This window comes from Pristis pectinata, chromosome 2 (assembly GCF_009764475.1).
Source record: "Pristis pectinata isolate sPriPec2 chromosome 2, sPriPec2.1.pri, whole genome shotgun sequence".
Lineage (NCBI taxonomy): Eukaryota > Metazoa > Chordata > Chondrichthyes > Rhinopristiformes > Pristidae > Pristis > Pristis pectinata.
This window is the reverse complement of record NC_067406.1, coordinates 117,922,730-117,939,503: the sequence shown is the minus strand read 5'-3', so window position 1 is coordinate 117,939,503 and position 16,774 is coordinate 117,922,730. Positions and strand designations below refer to the sequence as shown.

Here is a 16,774-nt window from a genome sequence, read left to right as displayed (position 1 = left end):
TTTGCCCAAATTTCACTCAATCATTCTAAAATGTGCTTTCTTTTCAAATTTTCTTTGATAATATTACTGGGGCATTTTATTGACACTTTATAAATACAAGTCGTTGTTATTGTTATTATTTAGTTCACGAGAAATAGTTGAGATAAACATTTGTTGTCTTCTACAATTCAATCAATTATGGAACAGTGCCTGCAAATTAGAGGGGAGCAAATATAACCTCACTATTTGAGAATAAGAGGGAGAAAGAAGACAAAGAACTATAGACCAGTTAGCCTAACAGTAGGAGGGATAATATAGCAGAAATGCAAATATGCGGGTCTATTATAAAGGATGCGATAACAGGGCACTTAGAATATATCTGTAGGACTGGCCAAAGGATTTACGAAAGGGGAAATCATGTTTGACAAATCCATTAGAGTTTTTTGAGGATGTAACTGGTTGGATAAGGGAGAACTCGTGGAGGAGATGCAAATGGATTTTCAGAAGGTCTCTGATGCAGTGCCGTATTAGAGTTTAGAGTATAAAATTAAAACACATACAATTGGGAGTAACACACTAGCGCAGATTGAGAATTGGTTGGCAGACAGGAAACGACATACAAATGGAAGTTTCTTGGGGTAGCAGGTGGTGACTAGTGGAGTACTGTGGAGATTAGTGCCTGGGCCTATCATTTCATAGTAAATGTCAAAAGATTAGGATGAGGAAATGTAACATTTTCAAATTTGCCGATGACAGTGAAATTGGATTGAGATAGGCAAATACATTGCAGATTGAGTATAATGTGGATGAATATGAAGTAATCCAGTTGGTAGGAAAAACAGAAAGGTAGAGTATTATTTAAGTGTTGATAGACTGGAAATTGTTGATGTACAAAAGGATTTGGGTGTCGCACTTCAGTCATTAAAAGCAAATATACAGGTTCAGCAAGCAGTTAAGAATATAAATGGTATTTTAGCCTTCATTTTATACACACATTAAAAACAAAAGCGTAACTAGAAAGAGGGTAGGATACTTATGGACAAAGGAGGAGAATGATGCCTGTAGCCAGAGGAAATGGGCATGGTACTGAATGAGTGCTTTTGCAATGGTATTCACCAAGGAGAAGGATATTGAGGATAGTGAGATCAGGGAGGGGTATGCTGATACTCCAGGGCCTGTTGATATCAAAAAGGAGGAAGTGTTGGGTCTCCTGAAGAACATTAAGGTCATTAAGCCTCAGGGACAGAGAGGATCCATCCCAACTCATTGAGAGAAGCAAGGGAACAGATTGCTGGGGCCTTGACAGAGATCTTTATATCCTCTTTAGCCACAAGCGAGATCCCAGAGGAATGGAAAATAACCAATATTGTTCCTTTGTTTAAGAAGGGCAGCAGAGACAGACAATGAAATTTTAGACCAGTGAGCCTTACATCACTGGTAGGGAAATTATTAGAGAAAATCCTTGGGATAGGAACGGCTTGCATCTGGAAAAGCATGGACCTAATAGAGACAGACAGCATGGCTTTGTGTGGAGGAGTTTATGTCTTACAAACTTGATTGAGTTTTTGAGGAGCTAATGAATATGAATGATTAGGGCAGGACAGTGGCTATTGTGTAAATGGACTTTAGTAAAACATTCGACAATGTCTCTCATGGTAGGCTGATCCAGAAGACTAAGGCATGTGGGATCCACAATTACTTGGTAGAATGCATTTACCATTGGCTTGGCCATAGTAGTGGTGGATGGGGTGTTATTCTAACTGGAGGTCTGTAACCTGTGGTGCTCTGTAAGGACCAGTGCTGGGATCTCTGTTGTTTGTGATATATATAAATGATTTAGACAAAAATTTTGGTGGCTGATTAGTAGGTTTTCAGACGACACAAAAATTGGAGGAGTTGTGGATAGTGAGGAAGATTGTCGAAGGTTTCAGCAGGATATAGACCAGCTGGAAATGTGGGTAGAGAAATGGTAGATGGAGTTTAATCTGGGCATGTGTCAGGTGTTGCACTGTCTAACTTAAGAGGAAAGTATACAGTAAATGGCTGGACCCTTAGGAGCATTGATATACAGAGGGATCTAGGGATGCCTGAAAGCTTCGTGAAAATGGCAACACAAGTGGATAGGGTAGTAAAGGTGGCGTACAGCACACTTACCTTCATTGGTCAGGGTGTGGAGTATGAAAGTTGGGAAGTAATGATACAGCCGTATAAAACTTTGGTTAGGCTGGCATTTGGAGTATATTGTGCAGTTCTGGTGGCTACATTACAAGAAGGGTGTGGAGGATTTGGAGAGATTGCAGAGGAAGTTCACCAGGATGTTGCCTGGATTAGAGAGTATTAGCTATAAGGAGAGGTTGGACAAACTTGGATTATTTTGTCTGGAGTATGGGAGGCTGAGGGGAAGTATATTAAGTTATGAGGGGCATAGTCAGAGTAGATAGTCAGAGTCTTTTTCCCAGGGTGGAAATGACAGATACTGTAGTCTTAAGTGAAAGGGGAAAAGTTTCAACAAGATTTATGTGGCAGGTTTTTTGCACAGAGAGTGGTAGGTGCCTGGAACACACTGCTGGGGAGGTGGTGGAAGCAGATTCAATAGCAAAATTTAAGAGGCAATTAGACAGGCACATGAAACAGGCAGGGAAATGGGGGATATAGACCACATCCAGGCTGATGTACAGTTTAAATTGGCATCACGGTTAGCACAGACGTCATGGGCCAAAGGGCCTGTTCCTGTGCTATGCTGTTCTATGTTGTACGTGAGGGGAATTGAGTACAGAAGTAGGGATGTCTTGCTACAATTATACAGGACCTTAGTGAGAACAGACCTGGAATATTGTGTGCAGTTTTGGTCTTCTTACCTAAGAAAAGACATGTTGCCTTAGAGGGAGTACGATGAAGGTTTACAGATTGATTCCTTGGATGGTAGGACTGTTGCAGAGGAGAGATTGGATCAGCTGGACACATATTCACTTGAGTTCAGAAGAAAGAGCAATATTCTGACAGGGTTCGATAGGCTGGATGCAGGGAGGATGTTTCCCTTGGCATGGGCATCTGGAACCAATAGTCACAATCTCAGAATGTGGGGTAAGACATTTTGGACTGAGCTGAGAAGACTGTTCTTCACTGGTGGTGAACATGTGGGATTCCTTCAGAGGCCCAGTCACGGAATATATTTAAGAAGGAGATGGTTGGTTTTTAGACACAAAAGGCATCAAACGTGTGGAGAGGTCAGGAATATGTTATTGGGAGGATCAGCCGTGATGGTATTAAATGGCAGAGCAGGCTTGAAGGATTAAATGGCCTACTTTGGCTCCTGTTTTTCTATGTTTCTATGTTACACATATGTTATTGATATTGAATAATAGTAGTATAATTTCCAAGACATTAGTTGAATTTCATTACACTTGACAACCCCAACCAAATGGAACAAATGAGATAGAAGGTCAAATGGCTTTGAATTGATTGTTCCATTGCTAAATCAATATGTTGAAAATCTTCATAAATTATCATAATTATCTATTTTATCTTTAAATATTTTATGCAAGTTTTCTATTTATTTATTTTCTGTCAATGTTTTTTCACTATTTCCTGTTTAGTTTTCCCATTAGTATTATAACAGCCCAGTTGAGCTGCACTCAAAGGTTGAACATAACAGTCAATGTCATCAGTACACAGTCGAAAAGTGAAGATGTTGTCCAGAAAATTGGTTGTTCAGTCAGATGCAGTAGATTATTTCACAATAGGTAACAGTTGCTCTGCAACTTAGCATATCATTGCTGACGTACTTTGTCTGTGCCTCTTCTTGACAACTCATGATCCTGATTCACTGTGTCTCTGTACTGTTGCTGGTAATTCTAAATACTTTTTATATTACTAAGCTATTGTACTTGTTAAGAAAACAAGAATGTTGGCAGCAGTCTAAGTAAGACTGAGAATAATTATTGGGAAAAAATGCATTGTGGTATGGTTTCCTCCTGCATAAATAGTTTTGATATGGTTCGGGTGATTATCAGTATTATTGTGGATGACTACTTACTAACCTGTGGTTGTGTTCTCAAGCAGTTACTTGTGGTTTCCATAATGTTTTCAATGGTTTGATTTGGAGTTTCCTAGATGACGCATCCTCTGGTCTCTTTGGCGATAAGTCAACTGCAGTTGGTTAGCTGACTCATGTGTTTGATAGATATGCTAGACATTTCATACTTAAAAATACTGGGCTTCATTAAAAACAAATCGGCCTGGGAGCATTTTACATTGAGGTTTTATTAAGCTGATGCTGTTGCAGACTCATTTTTAATATCATTGGCTCTTCCTGAAAGAGTTTTTAAAAAAGTAAACTCCTTATGAAGCAAATTTAACCCTAAATCCCTCTATTAATCCTTCCCCTCTGTTCTGTCCTTAGCAGGGACCTTACTTTTGTCCCCCTGCACCTGCACCTCAGCGAGTTCCATGCCCACCTTGATGCCGAGCTCTTCTTCCGTTGCCTCCCATCTCCGGGCCTACTTCTTTGTCAAGGATTACCCACGCCCCACTGATGACCCCTTCTCCTGCCTTAAGCCCTCTTCCTCCGCTTGGACACCTCGTCCTGGCCTTCTGCCCACTCTGGATCTCTTCTCGACCCGAAGCATCAACTGTATTTCCCTCTATAGATGCTGCCTGACCTGCTGAGTTCCTCCAGCATTTTGTGTGTGTTACTCCAGATTCCAGAATCTGCAGTCTCTCTTGTGTCTCCCTCTATTAATTGTCTTGTTGATTAAGATTTCTCACTGTTTGAGTTGTTAACAAATCTTCACCTGAGCCTCAGGGATATAAAGCACACCCAGACAGCAGCTGATCCAGAGAGAACCTCTCATCATTGCTGCCTTCTCATTCCCCTCCATCTCCTACTTCTACTGCTGCTTGGGAAAGATTATCCTCCCATGACAATGAAATAATGTAGCATGCAGCTATGATAACGATGCGAAAGAAACTCCCTGGAATATTCTGAATTAAGCCCCTTGATTGGTCCAGCCAACAAAGCAGTAATGTCAGGGCCCTATGGCAGTGCCTTTGATGCCTATGGCTGTGATTATAATTTCCACTGCACAGCATTGCAAGAGCCCAGACTGGTAGTGTCACAGATAGACAAATGCCCTCCGCCTGAATGACTGTCTCCCTGATGACAAGGAAAGTGGTCTTTCTCAGGATGAAAGAAAACAGATTTCTTAGATGGATAAAGTTAACCAGAAAATGTGCACACACTTGGAATGATTGCCTTTCCAATCAATGTAAGTGTTCAGGATGTGGAGGACAGAGGAGTACATGTTGCAATCCATACTTCCCTGAACCTTAAGGAAGCTCACAGTCTGGGAAATCTACTTGCCTATCTTTTTTTTTACTTAGGAAAGGATGAATTCACCTTTCCTTGAGTGGAGAGCCTCCACAAACAGTGAGCTCAAAGCTGACATGTGACAGATATCAGCTGCTGCTAATGGGAATGTTCCGGAGGCTCAGAAGGCCAGACCGACCATCACCTTCACCTCTATAGGCAAGGTGGCCCAACATGGATGGATGGCTGGAGTTCTATCTCCAGAGGGTGGCTGATCCATCTTTATGTGCTTTGAACTGCTTAGTTATCAGATGCATTGTTCCTTGATGTGATGGAGGTTGGATCATGGCTCCCAAAAAATTCTTGGAAGATAGGCCTTCCTGAGCAGAGCCATTCTTCTCCTCCTAGTTCAACCTCCTCCATGGTGAAAGCCTTGCCTTTGGCCTCTCTCCTCCTGCTCTTTGTCATGTTAGAGTCCCAGAGGGATCACATTTTATTGTTACCAAATGTAAGACTTCGCCTCAAACTTGTTCAGAAGTTTCCCTAACTATTGTAGTTCCACAGTTCAGTTTTACTGTGTCCAATGAACTCTTTTCCCACTGATTTCTGAACAAAGCAGCAAGTCATTGATGATCCCTTTCAGAAGAAACTATGAACCCCTTTGGTGCAATGACCCTAGGCACACTTATGTGGAATGGCAGGAGCCTTGACATAGTCAAGTTGCTCATAGCTATGGTCAGTTTCCATGTTCTAATTATATTGAGTCATGCCACCTACTGGCCCTGATGGGCAATGCTCTCCAAACTCAAAGTCAAAGTCGAGTTTATTATCACATGTACATGTATGCACAGGTGCAACAAAAAACTTACTTGCAGCAGCATCATAGGCACATAGCATCATACAAGCAGCATTCACTAGAAAAGCATAAATTAAACATAAATTACACATAGTTTTTACAAGAAAGAACACAATCAGAACAAAAACAAACAAAGTCAACTTTAGTGCAAAGTGATCAAAGTGGTCATAGTGTTCCTGAACTATAGTGATTAGGGTTTTGCCAGTTGGTTCAAGAACCGAATGGTTGAAGGGAAGTATCTGTTCTTGAACCTGGTGGTGTGATACTTCAGACTTCTGTACCTCCTGCCCGATGGTAGCTTCAAAAAGATGGTATGGTGCGGATGGTGGGTATCTTTGACGGTGGATGTTGCCTTCTTGAGGCAGCACCTCTTGTAGATACTACTGATGGTAGGGAGGGTTATGCCCGTGATGTATTGGGCTGAGTCCACTACTCTCTACAGCTTCTTATGTTTCTGCACATTCAAATTGCTGTACCAGGCTACAACACAACCAGTCAGGATACTTTCAACAGTACATCTGTAGAAGTTTGTTAGAGTGTTCAGTGACAAGCCCAACCTCCTTAACCTCCTAAGAAAGTAAAAACGCTGGTGGCTTTCTGCAGTCTTCGCTGAATGCAACTGTTGCATCCATTCTTCAACATCGTCGAAACTGACTGACTAAAATTAAGCACTTGTTAGCAATAGTCACATCAATGCAGGAGGGATTAGTACAAGCAAAAGCAAATCATCTTTCAACCAATCCTATGGTTTTCCCCCCTATGTTGGGCCATACACCTGCCTGCATAATTATCGAGTCCCAGATCCTTCCAATCATCAGGCCAGATTCCCTCAGAGAGAAACATTCGAACACAGGTTGGTGCCACTGAGTGGGACATCCTCACTACTGGCTCTTGCCAGTGTTTACTAAGTAGCATTTTTGTGTTGAGAAGGCAACTATTTTGGATGCAGAGCTTTTCTATGGACTTGTATCCTGAGAACAGCATTGATGAAGTACCTACAGTCGGTGGTTGTGAATCTCAACTTTGGTTATCACCATGGTAACTTTAATTGCTGGTACAGGTCTGTAGTTCACCATTTGTGGTTTCATTTGTTGCATTTGTCTGGTCTAGGATGATGTACTCAATTATAACAACATGATGCTGTTGCACTTTCTGCTCCCGTAATGGTCACGATAGTGAGAAAGTAACAAGCTGACAAAAATTGTGAAATTGGGGTCCTTGCCTTCTAGGATTTAACCTGAAAAGACTAATTCCATCTAGGTTCTTACCTGTGCCTCTGTTCCATACACATAGCTCATCAAAGTTATGGTTTATTTGTTGGATAATTGTTCTCATGTATGAACTGCATTAATACTTCCAACAGGTACTCAATTCAATGGGTCGTATCCCATAAGTGTATACAAATGGCAAAAGTACAAGGCTTGTTCCTACTGTCTAGGCCTGGCAACTTGTGCATAGTTCAGATAGTTGATAATATGTAGTTGTGTCAATTTGACAGGACAGGTGTCCAATGTGTCTGGCACACTCCTGTGTGCTCTGTATGCTTTGGACACTTGCATGTGTTATGCATGTAAAAGTGTGATTTTATGTTTCAGTATGTATGTGGCATAGTAAAAGCTATCAAACACTATTTCTAATCAATTTTATGCTATGATTCAATCTCACAACACGACAGAAAAAAGGCTATGCAACTGAATTCATAGTTCAGTAAGATCAACTTGTGCTTTTTTGAAGTTCCTTGTGGTTCCAAAATGTTATTTAACAATCCACCACTATATATTGAATTTTATGTCAAGATCCGATGACCAGGTTAAACATATTCAAACTCTTAACTGTACCCATTCGAGAAACAATACTAAATGCAGCATTAAAGACACTTGTATTTCTTGTGATATCATAAGGTAAACTAAAAATGTATAACTTGTACCTTCCCCTCCTTTATATTGCAGGGACTTTGCTTTTCACAAGTGGTTTCATCAATTATGCAAAAGCTCGGAAAGTAGCTTCAAAGATCGCCAGCTTGAAGAAGTCCAAGTTCCTTTTCATTTTCTGATGGTAAACAAATCACATTTTGCTAAATTGTGTGCGACTGTGGTTTGCATATAATGGGAATGGTAATTGTCTTTCAATAAACCATGGATGAGTTTATTTCTGCATCCTGACTAGTTCCGCTGTTGTCAGACAATGTCCAAAGAACGTAAAACTGAGAGTCAGCAATATGGTGGACTGAGTAACAGTGAAGTGTCAAGATCTTGTACTGGATAGCTAGTGGCACATCAAATTCTTTTGAGCAATATTGCCTTCAGCATTTAGCTTATTGTTCCAGTACTTTGGGCAATGATTTAACCTCTGCAGGCCTTAAAAACAGTTGCCACTGTCCTAATCTATTACATAATATTGGGTACCTTGAGACTACAGTGTGTTAACACTGGTCTTTCATGACTAACAAAGAATAAGTGCAGATAAAAGTGAAGTGCATATACCTAATGTATAGTTGAAAGATCCTCTGCAGCTTTGAAACTCTACTATGAAACAGACTACTTTAATTGTCAAGTATGCTTGGGTTTTAGTACCCTGGTAGACACAACTGGATGTTTCCCCAAATCCTTCTCCAAATTGATACATTGCTATGTTTTTCTTGTCCTAAACTTGGCGTTAATTCAATTAATTTTTGAAGAAGTGGACTGATGTCATGCTTATTTAATTTAGATTTATGGGGTTCATTCTCTAGGACTAAGTTTGATGTCAATGGAAGTGAAATCAGGAGAGATGGAAAATGAGTAGAAATCTTGACCATTTCATATAATTGTCAAAGTACTTCCCTTTTGGTGAGTGCAAGAGCTCTGCCCACTTCCCTGACAGTCTTCCAGATGCTAATTTGAATACTAGAAACAGATTGTGTTGAACGTTTCAAGAATATGTCAGCAGTTTAACCAAAGTGGGGTCATTTCTGGCAAAACAGATTCTTCATGAAATTCTTAGTAATGAAAGGCATTTACTGCAATGCCATTATGGTTGTGTAGTTTTTTGGTGTGTGGACTGTTGTAAAGGAAGGCTTATTGGTGCAATGGATTAACACACTGGCTCTTCATACCTTGAAGTAAGTTATATTGGATGCTGCTCAGACTAAAGGAAGAAAGGTTTCTTGGCTATATTAGCCCAATATAAAATGAACTTGGATAGTCTTGGTTCACATTCTATTTAACCCAAAGCCAATGTTCACGACCAATTAGTACTAAGCTTTTGGACTCACTCAGAGAGGCTATTAGAATGAGCCATACTCAGAAAGAATATAAACATGTTGGGATTGATAAAGGGAGTGGATCCATCTTCGAACAAAAGTTTAAAATTGTTTCAACTACCTCTTAGATATCTCTCCTGATTTTGATTTCCAGTTGTTTTAAATTGGGAAAACTGTATTGAGGCATTATATGCCAGGAGGATTCAAGTCATCCTCATGGTAAAGCAAAGAATTATTGTGGCAAACACCACTAGAGTTCCCAGCAGGACTCTCTGAAATTGTAGTCAGTGGCAGTGCTTTCATAGACTTCTGCTCCATTGAGTTGAATGCCATGTCAGTTTCACGGCCTCAATGTGGAGCCAACAAAGTATATCTTGATTCACCTCAGAGGACATCAGAGAGCACTTTGATAAGGAAATGTAATTAGCCATGAGAGGAAGCACAATGTTAAGAGAATGCATTGTCTGGAGTTCACTGTGTAATTATCTTGTGCTATGTGCGCTATGATTATGATGGTCTCACAGGTATAATAATAAAACATAAATTAGGCCATTCAGGTTAAAGGTATGTTACTGTCATAGAGTCATAGAGTTATACAGATGGAAACAGGCCCTTCAGCCCAACTCCTCCATGCCGATCAAATTGCCTACCTGAGCTAGTCCCATTTGCCTAGTTTTGGCTCCCCTTCTTCTAAACCTGTCCTATCCATGTACTTGTCTAAATGTCTCTTAACCACTGTAAACGTGCCCACCTCTACCACTTCCTCTGGCAGCTCGTTCCATTTACCCACCACCCTCTTTGTGAAAAAGTTGCCCCTTAGGTCCCCTTTAAATCTTTCCCCTCTCACGTTAAACCTATGGCCTCTTGTTTTAGACCCCTCTACCTTGGGAAAAATACCATGACCATTCACCTTATCTATGCCCCTCATGATTTTATGTACTTCTCTTACATCGCACCTCAGCCTCCTACTCTCCAGGAAAAAAAGCCCCATCCTATCCAATCTCTACTTATAACTCAAGCCCTCCAGTCATCTTAACATCCTTGTGAATCTTTTCTGAATCCTTTCCAGGTAAAGACATCCTTTCTATAGCTAGGTGACCAGAATTGTACACAATACTCCAAGTGCAGTCAATAACATAACGTTTCAACTTTTGTACTCAATGCCCTGACCGATGAATGTGAGCATGCCAATCTCCTTCTTCTCCACCCAGTCTGCTTGTGTTGCCACTTTCAGGGAACTTTATATCTGTACCCCTCGGTCTCTATGTTCTACAACTCTCTCCAGGGCCTTGCGATTCACTATGTAAGTCCTGCTCTGGTTTAATTTCCCAAAGTGCAAGATTTTGCACTTGTCTGAGTTAAATTCCATCTGCCAGTCCTTGGCCCACTTTGCCAAACTTACTAACCATGCCACTTATATTATCTTCCAAATTGTTTATATAGATGACAAACAACAGTGGACCCAACACTAATCCCTGCAGCATACCACCGGTCATAGGCCTCCAATCTGAAAAACAACCCTCCACTACCACCCTCTGACTCCTACCACCAAGCCAATTTTGTTCTAATTGGCTAGCAAAGCCTGGATTCTTTGTGATCAACCTTCCAGGATCAGCCTACCATGTGGAACCTTGTTAAAGTCCTTGCTAAAGTCTACATAGATAATGTCTACCACCCTGCCCTCATCGATCCCATTGATCACCTCTTCAAAAAATTCAATCAATTCGAGAGGCATGATTTCCCATGCACAGAGCCATGCTGACCATCCCTGATCACTCTTTGTCTTTCCAAATGCAGGTAGTTTCTATCTCTTAGAAACCCCTCCAGTAATTTTCCCACCACTGATATTAGGCCCAATGGCCTGTAGTTCCTTTGCTTTTTCTTGAGTAAAGCACAACATTAGCTGCTCTCCAGCCTTCTGAACTTTGATTATCACTTGGGATGTTGATTACAAGTTCTTATTACTTTCCATAACAATGTTTTTGAACTTTTGATGCAGGTTCAAGTTTGAATGTTCAGTTTGATTAGGTGAGAATATTTAACCCTTTTATGAGTCCAAGTTTTGTTTGCCATGAAAGTTTACAGGTCACAAGGCTGGAAATTAGTCATTAACCAACATGCTTGACATGCCTGTGCCACTGAATGGGAATATTCATTCAGTGTGCACTGCTAATCACACGCAATACTCTGTGGTAAGGTCCTTTTGGGAATCTATCTGAAAGAGGAAAAGATTATAAAATTGAAGTATTGCCTCTGTGGGAGATTGGTTGATGATGTCTTGAAGAATATGCTGTGTGTTCATGCAATGTTGTGCGGATATAGCCTACTCTGGATTTCAAGTCAAACACTTGCAGCATAAAAACATTGTCCTATCACATATATCAGCAGCTACTTGATAGATCCCCCAATGTCATCACATGGTCCATGGCAGCCTGGGGAAATGCAGAAACCCAGGACAATTTCCTAGATGTATGCCTTTGGTGCCGGGGTGTGATATTTGCACAGAGGAATCAAACCGAAGGAATAAGGAAGAGGGCTTGCATCAGTTAAAACCTTGCTGGTTAAACTGACTCCAATTCCCCTGGCAACCTGAAAGGAAGCTGTAACTCTAAACTTGAGGATTGCAGGCGTGAAGAAAATAGTTGCAGCAGGGGAATGAATTTGCAATTTGTTGTGATGAAGTTCACAGAGGTGGCCAGTAATATCTGGAGAATCACAGCTTCATTTAGAGAGATCTTTATGGGGTCTGTAAGGTTTGAACATAGGATTAGGAGGAGCTTGCAGAATTTTTTGCCCTCAGTCTTGCTGCCTAAATCTTCTGGGTTGAACACATTGCTGAAAGCACTGCACTGTGATGGCGGTGTAGAGTGATACATCACTGAGAAACGATATCCAGAATGGTATTCAAGATGAGTTTGAATTTATTAGTAGAAAAGTCAGAGGTCCCATAAAGGTCCTCAAAAACCTTTAATCAATAAATGAAGTTGTTGTCCTCACAGGTTACCAACTCATAACATTAATCAGACCCGCTAGACCATTTTCTTGAGCTGTGAGGAATACAAACTGAAGCAATGCTGTAAACTCAGGAAAGGTAATGTTTGATCAGTTTGATGATGAGGAAGGTACTTGTACTGTTCAAAAGATGAAGGAAAATTTCCATTTAGTGCAATAACAGGAATATATCTTGGAATACTATTCTCACTTAGGTATATACACAAAGAAATTGGTTTGAGTAGCATTTATTTATGAGGTGCTAATCATGGATAAATCAATTTTATCCTAAGTATATCATGCCAGCAATCATTACCTTCATAAAACTGGATCACGCACTTCCAATCAGGATGAACAGTAACAGGACTGATCTTTTATGGAGCAAGTGGTGCGCATACAATTATGCTGCAAATTAGGCATCACACCTTTCACCTCACAGACAAAAATAAGGAGCAAAACATATTGAAGATCATTAATGAATTAAAGTATCTCCATCCTGACATCAATGTATTGATGCAGCCTCATTTTGCAGTGCTCTAGACATCAGCACTCTTGTTTTTGTTCATTGCATCATTGATTACAGTATCTTTTGTTTCATGCACCTCAGTGCAACATGCTGTGATGTTCTGCCTCACTGATTATCGCACACCTTGCAGTGGCACAGGACTCCATCAGAGCAGGTGATTGCAAAGGAGGTGGCCACACACACACACACAGTGGCCTCCTCCCCCGTGTTTTCCCAAATCTCCATGGCAGCCTTTTATATACGTAGGTAATCTGTGGGCTGCTGTGGGGAAAACTAATTAAAGGTCTGACAATATTTCCAGCAATCAGCATAGCAACAACACAACAGTTATGAGTCTTTCATGCAGCTCCACCCCACCATGTGCTTTCAAAGAACTTTCCATTCATTGGGATCCTTAGCTGGTGGTGGACACAATGACATTTTAGCCCATCTAAGTATGTCTGATCCAAGTGCTCGGTAAAAGTATCATTACAAACAAGTTCATAAAAATGATTTCACTCAGTTTGATAAAACTGAGACTGAAAAGAACAATCTTTCCTTTCATACTATTCAGTAATGGAACTGACCTTGTATGTGCTGGAGAAAATAATGCAACTGTTTGCCATCCATGCTTCTGAAGCTGGCTGCTATCCCCTGCTCCCCTCCACCCCCAGGCCCTCCAAGTAATCATTGAGAACTACACCGTGAGTCAACTTTGTTTTAAGTAGAAACTTTGTCACAATGAATCTCTTGTGTTCAGTGGAGATGGAATAACCTGCAGCAGATTTGCAAGGATGACAGACTCACTAAGACTGATAACATTTTTGAATGCCAGCCCTCTAGGTAGCTACATCCGTTCTTCCTCTATTCTGTTTAGTGGCAGTTGTGTCCACAGCATGGTGTTGCAAATGGGAAAAAGAGACTGAATGCATTCAATTGCGTGCCACATAATTGCAACTATGTGAGATGTAGTGTAAGTGGAATTGCGTAGCTACATTAGAGATATTGGAATAATGTCTAGATAATTAAATTCCTTTAAATTGAAGATCTGCAGTATGCAATTAAAAGAACAGCAAACATTTTCACGATAACAAGATTCACCAGTAGGGCTATTGTTCATACACACTGGATTTACCCGCAAATCCTTACATTAGTATGAATCTTGTATTTAGCTGTTCTACCGAAATGTACAAATAGAACTACAATCAGGTATGTTATACTGCTGAACACTTCCCTGCTAAGCTTTTCTGAAGTTACTCGGAGTAACTATGTGGATTCTTTGCTGTATCCTCATCAGGTCTGACCTTCATCACAATCTCTGTCAGTCTGGATTCGCAGCAGGCTTTTATATAGTGAATCCAAATGACTACTCTGGAAAGGAGTCTTGATGATAACAACTAGTTTTCAGAAGTGAAATGGGGCAATTGCCTTTCTTTGTATGCAGGATTGTTTCTACTGTGACATGTACAGAACTCCAATAATAAAAAAAGGCTCCACCCAGACAAGATAGTACTCTGAAAAATGTCAACTTCAAAATACTTCGTATTATCTTTTGACATGTAGTAAAGCACCCCTGGCACATGCACAAGCAAAAAAAGTTAAAATATGTAAAAAGACAATTTTTTTTGTAATGGGTTGGATTTTGCAGTCAGCTGTGAATGAGTACCGCCAACCTTTCATTACTTGCACTTGTTCAGCAACTTCCCTCTAGCCTTTGCACTGGAACTTGCAGTCTTCAGAAATTTGGTTTAGAGTGGAGCTCTATGCGGTGATCTGACATGGCAAGTCTGTATCTCCTTCATCAATCAGTCTTAGGTGTTATCTATGGCCCTTGCAATCTGAAACCGGAAAGTGTAAGTTAAAATAACTCTTACAATAACAAATCATCCGCAGAAATAAAGAGGAAATAGATAAATGTGTGAAACTGGCAGAAAGGATGAGATGAGGCCTAGGGCAGATCAGCCACGATCACATTGAATGGCAGGATGGGCTTGAGGGGCCAAGTGGCCTACCTCTGCTCCTATTTTCTTACATTCTTATTTACAGAAAGAAAAATAAGGAGGTAGAATTTGTCTTGGGTATCAGCTGCCTAAAAGTTAAGCAGTGTAAGGTGAATACAATGGAAGAGGCAAAATTTTAAACTTACCTCTCTCATTCCCCATTGTCCCAAACCAGATCCAGACCTGGAAGGCTGATCTTGCTGGTCGAGACCATCTTATATCCAAGCAGTGAAGCCCTGAGAGGTTCCAAGCTATCAAGTGGTGTAACTGGGTTACGTGGGTGAATCAAAACAAGCCCTGCCCACGAAACTCCTCTGGGAAAAGCTTTGCCAAAACGTAAAGACACATCCTTGAGTTTCCAGTCTAGCAAAGCTGTCCATGTTTTGCAATACTCTCAAAATTGGAATCATTTGAGATCTATTAAAAGTGAACTAAACAACTCAATTTCATTTAAGATTTATTAAGCATTTTAAAACAAATAAAAAGGCAACTAAAATCAACTACATTTTATTAAAATCATTGAAGCAAACATAAATAATTTTTATAAAAACTGACTTTCTTCCTTTTCCTTTCTACAGCTCAACAATGGCTATTGAAATGAGGAGATCATGGATCCTGTACCATCTCAGCAAGCTCTTTATCCACAGTCATGTCAACAAGTTCCAGGCACTTATGTTTTTAAATGGTCAATAATACATAAAATTTGAAGGAATGAGACCTTATCCATTAAAAACTTAATGTGTAGTTCAAAGAGGTTGTTCATTTACTTTTTATAGTTTTAAATTTATATTTACACTTCAATGGACAAGCCCCAACCTTTCCTGGCAAGTTTAGTGGGGATCCAATGGGTAAGTACAGCAACCACATGCCATTTCAATACTAAGCCCCTTGGTGAGAGACTGGTAAGGTGCAACTTGTGGAGCAGCTGAGAGTAACTTCTTGATTTCTATGTCTTACCTCACATATGTAGACAAAAGACTAAAAATATTATTCTCACAACTCCAGAAAAGTGGTATCATGCTGTTGAAATTTAACCCAGAGTCAAGGAACCTTGCATGCATTTCCAGGTGTCTTTGTGCCTGTCAGGAAATTTGTCTCTTTAATTTTTGTGGCATTTTCATTTTCCCTAGCACTTCCCTTCTGGTCTAAAACTCCCACAACTCACATTAACACAGGACATTTCACAATGACATTCTTAACCTCACCAGTCTGAAAAAAAGGTCTGATTGATTCACAGATCCACCAAGTTTCCTCCTTCCTTCTATTTAAGGTACTTAACAGTACAGTGCCAACCATTTTCTAACCTTCAGAAAAGTGTTCAATATTTTCACAGTCACCATCAATGCTGTTCTATTTTCAGTCATTGTGGAGGTGAAATTTAAGCACAGCAAATGAATCACCACCAAGAAACCATTCCAGTCATCTCCATGCAGCATTCATTTGTTCGCTCTGCATTACAGTTTCCAATATTAGGACATGCTCTTTACTTCGGAAGTGTTGAATCAGTCATCGCTCAACTTTGGCATTTCTTCAGTTATTTAACCACCATTGTACTTTAGCGCTCAGTCACTCACTGGTCCTCACTGAATCACACAGCACTTGGCCAGCTACTGCTGAGTCATAAACCACTTAAAGTTCTGCATCAGACAATAATGCATCAGTTGTGTATAGTACATATGAGTCATTTGACTTTAGATTTCCTATTGTGATTGATTAAAAAGGATATCACATTAAGTTTCACTGTGCCAAATGAAAAGAAAATTAGTGAGCATGTATAATCACATTCTTCACTTATGAAAATGAGTGGTGATTATCATTGAGCTATTTAACTGCAGCTCACCCCAATTCTGTTCTTGTTTGGCATCCATTCATCCACAATTTCCTTTATGATTTA

At 40.2% G+C, this 16,774-nt stretch overlaps 1 protein-coding gene across 2 annotated transcripts in view; it reads left to right on the top strand.

Moving 5' to 3' along the window:
• The window catches only part of LOC127567342 (NEDD4 family-interacting protein 1-like), a 70,460-nt gene extending 54,899 nt beyond the window's left edge, over positions 1-15,561 (top strand). For both annotated transcript variants that reach the window (XM_052010133.1, XM_052010132.1), the window contains exons 5-6: positions 8,093-8,198; positions 15,459-15,561. In XM_052010133.1, the coding sequence (XP_051866093.1) occupies positions 8,093-8,196 (104 nt within the window). In that variant the 3' untranslated portion in view covers positions 8,197-8,198; positions 15,459-15,561. The remainder of the gene's footprint in view (positions 1-8,092; positions 8,199-15,458) is intronic.
• Positions 15,562-16,774: the final 1,213 nt, after the last annotated feature.